Source organism: Habropoda laboriosa, unplaced genomic scaffold, assembly GCF_001263275.1.
Source record: "Habropoda laboriosa isolate 0110345459 unplaced genomic scaffold, ASM126327v1 scaffold42, whole genome shotgun sequence".
Taxonomy (NCBI): domain Eukaryota; kingdom Metazoa; phylum Arthropoda; class Insecta; order Hymenoptera; family Apidae; genus Habropoda; species Habropoda laboriosa.
In genome coordinates this window covers 40969-47057 of record NW_017100181.1, presented here as the reverse complement: position 1 = coordinate 47057, position 6089 = coordinate 40969, and the positions used below count along the sequence as shown (strand labels likewise).

Genomic DNA, 6089 nt, shown 5'->3' with positions numbered 1-6089 from the left:
TAAGATAATAAATAAAAAAAAAATTTTTTACAATAAGAACATTAGATAAGAACGTTATTGATATTGTTGGATGCAGTATCTACCTGTCTAAAGCTGATAAGTTATCGAATAAATTATATTTATCTTATACAACAGCAGTATTAAATTCTACTATAAATAAAATGAAGAACAAACTTTTTAGCGTAAATAATGTAGGAATTGTTATTTTAGTTACATTTTTCAAAATGTCACCTATTATTTTATAGCAACTACATTCATAGCATTCCATTTTTTATTATTTCCTTACAAGATTACGATTTATAACAATTTCTGTGTAACATTACTAGTTGACGAGCAGAAGAGTTAATAAAAATAATTATTAATTTACAACTTACTTATTTCATAACATTTACAAAGCATAAAAATAAATAAACATAAAACATTAAAAATAAAATTAACTAAAATACTTTCTTAAAATGCCAGAATTCCGCGAACTTATACCTGCAGAGAGGTCACAAATATTATATTTAATGGAAGATCATCATGGAAAATTGCTGCAGATTTTAATATTTCTATAGAAGGTGTCAGAAAGATGGTAAATCGGTTTAGAAAAGCTAGAACTGCACAAAATCTTCTAAAATCAGGACGTCCACATAAAAGCACGCCCAAACAGGATCGCATTATAATAAGAGAGGTGTTGCAAAATCATTTTGTTTCCGTCAAACAGTTAAAAGTTCAAACTAAATTTGTCTATACAAGAAACTTAGATACTTTCATGCATAAAGCAGGCATAGGGTTCGAATGACCATGTATCAGTGCAATCAATGCTCGAAAATGTTTAACGTTTGCTAGACAATTTATAAATAAATCTTTAAACTTCTGGAAAAAGGTCATATTCTGGAAAAAGTCATAATTTGAACTTTGTTCCGGCAATAAAAGAAAATATGTGTGCAGAAAACGCATTGAATCTTTTCAATCTACCACAATTACTACTACGGTCAAACATGGTAGTCGATTACTATGCGTTTGACGATAATATACATTTTTAAAGCTTGTCGACATTTTTCACAGCGACTGTATATGTAGCAAGAAATTCTTAATATTATATAAAAACATAAATTTTATTACTTCGAGTACTCTGGGAAATATGTACATACCCTAGAAAAATTACAGACTATTTTTTCCAAGCATTGATAACCTTTATCTTTAGATAGTTTACACACGAAATCATACTACATATTTGTAACCGATGCGAAATAGCACAATAACCACACGTGCGTATTTGTTAAAGTAATCTATATTTAATGGTAACAATACTATTTAATGTCTGTATTTGATTTGTATACAAAACTAGTATTGTAAATATACTTTATATAGAGTTGAATATTTAGTTCACATATGGGCAACCCCCGGCCCTAATCTATTTCAGCGAAGTTTGTCTTCAATCTTCGCGTTAAATCGTTATGTCGTTCATTATATTATAAAATTTATGTACAGCTTTATACGAAAACATTATATTATAAATTAATGAAATATGAAGTAGCAACTTGTTTTAATTCATTTAATATTAATTTATTTTATTTAATAATTTGGTTCGGCCCTTGACTCGAAGACAGAATGATAATTTGGCCCCCAAACTAGGAAAGGTTGCCCATGCCTGGTTTAGGAGTTACATACTTCCTCTTTCTTCTTCCGCTAAACTTTCATTCTTCCGTCACTGCCATAAACATTAAGTTTACTTTCATCCGCAAAAATCACAGTGTCCCACCACTCAGTTTCTTTTAATATAAAATCCTTCGCAAATTGGAGTCTCTTTTTCATATTTATAACGTTAATGTACGGTTTCTTTCTGGCTATTCTGCCGTAATAACTTCCCGCTCTAAGTACCCTTCGTACATTTTCTGCACTGACTGAATATTAGGAACTGAATATTTCTCATAATTAATCTCATTCTGAATTTCACGCAAAATTTAGGAACCATAGAGTTCATAAAACAACGATAATGAACAAAGAGGAGCTAAAAAGTCGGATAAAGGAAGAATGGCACAAACAGATTTTTTGGAAAAAAAAAAAATTCATAACATGCCAAACCGTTTAAGAGAAGTCATTAAAAATAAAGGGTAAGAGATATACCGAAGGCATTATTTTTATTTTATAGCTTAAATTAATAAAGTGTCCCAATATTTTTGTGACATAAAATTTGGCATATCTCAGATTTTTCTTGCAATATAATGCAACGATATGTAAACAACTAGTCGTTTTGATATTTATAGATTCTTTGTACTATACTATAACATAATTCAATACATTTCTCTACATAATTACGTACTTACTCAAAATGTAAAGCTTAAAAGATAAAACTATACCGGTGTCCCAATATTTCTGTGACCGACTGTACATCCGTACGAAATCGTTGTTTCAACGCTCGTGTGCCCCCAGCCTGAACAGCCGTTTCGCAGCCAACAGGCGAGGTGGTGGGAAGGTAACGGTCGGGACTCGTCCAGAGGAACATATAAACGTTCTCTGAAGCAGCTTGTATTCTATTCGAAGATCGGCTTTGCTCACTGCAGCTTAAAGAGTTCTGTCCTTGGCGAGACTCCGACTACGTATCGTCAGCTGACTAGTCAGCCGATTACATTCGAGTTTCTATCGTTTATCTTCGGTTGCACTTTGTTCGGCGAAAGGTAAAAAATCTGGCAATCAAGATGCCCAATTGCACGTCTGGTGAGGAGAATCACGTGTGTCTTCCTAATGGAGATAATGATTGCGAGGAGACGCAGGAGTATGACCCCGCAGTAAGGTATATTTTTGTTTGGTTTCTCGTTTCTTTTTTCTTCTTTTTCTTCCTTTTTCGCGGATAGTATGAAATTTGAAACAGAAATTCCCGTGAAAACGTGATTGAAGGAATTTGTATCACTGTTTGTATCAGTGTTCTTGTTACACAACTTAGCCGATATTTGTTTTAATTTGATTCTAGGAGCGCTGTCACACATTTTATTCGTTGGTTGTATAATCCTAACATGCCATAATTGAGATATGTGTGTCATTTTGAAAGGTATGCTTAATCGTGGTAATTTTTACGCTGTAAAATTTGTTTACTTTTTATCGACGACTTGCTTTGTTGACAGTGTAATGTCCCGATGAAAATCTGCGCACGTAAAAACGTTATACCGCACGCTTTTATGAATATTATCTAATCTTTGTGCTTTGTCTTCACGCTTACGAGATTGTGAAATTTGCGTATTTCAATTACGTCAACGTAGCAGCATGTTACGCTAACTTCATAGGCGTCAATGTAGGTTTAATTACTAGATTGATGTACGTTGTTATTATACTTGATTTTTTTGCTCAATGCAGTATTAATAAATTCATAACGAATGAACACCAGTGCATAAATTGGTTTAGTATAATAACAAGGATTGATTTTACTGATTTGTTCATATCCGATATTATTAATCGATAAAGTACTTTATATGTTAATAAATAGGTAGAATAATTCAATATAGAATGTACAGTGATGATGAACGCAGACGTGTATATTTACGTGTATAATTTAATGTATAAAGTAACGTATAATTTTTAATGTATAAATGTAAAATAGATGTAGATTAATTTTTAGTCAGTTTACTGTTATACGCGTAAAATGTTTTCGAAAATTATTTCGATTCGATTAAATCTTGAGTACGGTGCACTTTACGATGCAGTACTTTTCCTTCGAAGTTTCAGAATAGGAAGTTGAATACGAATTCTTTCAGATTTTTTTTCACATTTTCATTTTTATATTTTATGGTATATGAAGAAAAAATTTTATTTAGAAACAGATTTTTTATTAATAGAAACAGTGTTTTCACAAATTAGTGGAATTATTTAATTTCTTACTAATTTTTTATTTGCTTCAATTTAAATAAATTCTACTTTATTCAATAATAAATTTTTTATCGTAATTTTCGTTTACAAAAGGACTTTGGCAAACAATTTATATATTACATTTTATTTGTTCCATATTTTTTAACACCAATTTTTATAACAATTAAACTACTTTTATTTATACGAAGTATAGATAAACATGTTACTTAATCGGAACATTCGTAATCCGATTTAAAAGATAGTACAAATCTGTAGAAAATCGGCATTCAGATCGGAATTCGTCCGTTTTGTAATATGTAGTTGAAAATCGATAGGTTAGCAAGGATTATATTGATTTTCAGTGACGTCTTTAATTAAATTCTTCCATGTCGAGTGATACAATGCTTTCGCGTCTCTAATTTGTGGTTTAAAATCAAATGTTTTTAGTAATACTGTAATCAAAGGAAAGCATGTCTAGCAATAAGATAAATATGTAATTTTTTGCACTGTTACATCCAAAAAGAAAAATATCAAATAACAACAATTTAAATATAATGCATTTCAGTACTTTTAAACAACTATCTTAATGAATAGAAATTTTCCAAAATATCAATGAAATGATGTTAACTTTAAAAAATTAAAACAGTTATTATAATTATGTTTCTAACTGTTTCTCTATAATTTTATATTTTTAAATTTGTAAACGTATTCACGGTACTTAAAAATGAATAGAACATTTATATGAGACAATGAATTAATTAAGTTAGATATATTTCCAAATTCAGTGATTTTACACTTATATTCATACAACTATTTTCTTTGCATTTACTAGCAACCTGCTATTAACTTCAATATTCTGAATAATATTTAAAAAACTAATACCGGTGTAATAAGACATGAAAGTTAAAACTGCACTTTTAAAAATCATTTTTGATTTTTCTGTATTTTTATTTAAATTAATTGTAGGTACTTAAAACTTCGTAATTTTTATATGCAATTATAACGCAGAAGAATGTTATATAAAATACAAAATACAGGAGAACCTCAATTAGCCGAACTAATCAGGGGACATATAAATAGAACACTTACTTTCTTGATGTTCATCTTCATACCGGGTGAGTCACCTAAGACTGGAAGCTGAAATATTTTCAAAACCGTTAATTACATACAGTTGTGGTCCATTAATGTTCACCCACTTTTAGAATAGTATAACTTTTTTGAAATTGGACCAAACGACTTGAGTTTTTTTGAGAAGTTAGAAGGATTAGTTTACTAGATGACGTGTGCCAAAAATTTTTAAAAAATTGCAATTTGTGGGAATCGCGAAGAAAATTGTATAGGTCACTGTTTACAACTTTTTTTATCTGAACTTGTAACAAAAATTTAAAAAATACTTTTTGTAGATTTATGTCAATTATACACATGCTGAAAATTTCATGGAAATCGGTGGATGGAGAAACAAGCGACAAGCATCGAAAGATGTAAAAATCTTCAGATTTATTACAGTTATAGGCCGCCGCAAGCTGACATAGTGCAATTTTCACAATTTTTAACTGTTTGTAGCTCGTAGCAATATTAATCGATTTCGATGAAATTTTCAGCATATATATAATTAACATAGATCTAAAAAACGTATTTTTTAAAATTTTAATTACAAGCTCAGATACAAAATTTGTTAAAAGAACTGTTCTAAAGAGTGTCCGAATATTAGTGAGAGTAATCGTATATGATCCGATTTGTCGATGTTGTCGCGTTCAGCCAATAATGACAATACGCGTGCTCTACTTTTATGATTGCATTAGAGAAGGTGGGCTTGTGAGGATAACCCAATCAGACCTGCATTCCTCCCTGGGCCAAACTTCTGAGCTCTACAATAATTTACATGTAACTAAAATTAAGAATGATTCAAAAATGGAATCTTTTCTAATAACTATTCGCTATGTATAGTTTATTCGAGGTTTTCAGAATTGAATGAAAGCGTATGAAGTTATATACCCTTGACAATAGAATGTTAAGAAATACAAGACTTTTTGCAGTGTCGTTTCAAGATAGTAGTTCGCAGAACAATACAGTTGACGATTACAGTAATTGTTCGAAGAAGTTACATTGGAAATATGATTTCGTATCAGTTTACGATCGGCTTTATTGTCTTATATTTATTATTTCAAGTAGAACTTTTCTACTATAACTAAATTGATCAGATTTTCTGAAGGCAAATTTAGTACATTTTTATTAAAGAAAAAAAAAGGAATGAAATATGAATG

The 6089-nt window shown here is 30.1% G+C and overlaps 1 protein-coding gene across 2 annotated transcripts in view; it reads left to right on the top strand.

Annotated features, from left to right (window-relative positions):
• Positions 1-6089, top strand: part of LOC108579061 (uridine phosphorylase 1) — a 47273-nt gene that overhangs the window by 22584 nt on the left and 18600 nt on the right. Inside the window, exon 1 of one of the 2 annotated variants that reach the window (XM_017942494.1) lies at positions 2538-2779. The exons of the other annotated variant lie outside the window; for it this stretch is intronic. Within the exon in view, the coding sequence (XP_017797983.1) occupies positions 2685-2779 (95 nt within the window). The 5' untranslated portion in view covers positions 2538-2684. Of the gene's footprint in view, positions 1-2537; positions 2780-6089 lie in introns of those variants that run through there. 2 annotated transcript variants of the gene reach the window in all.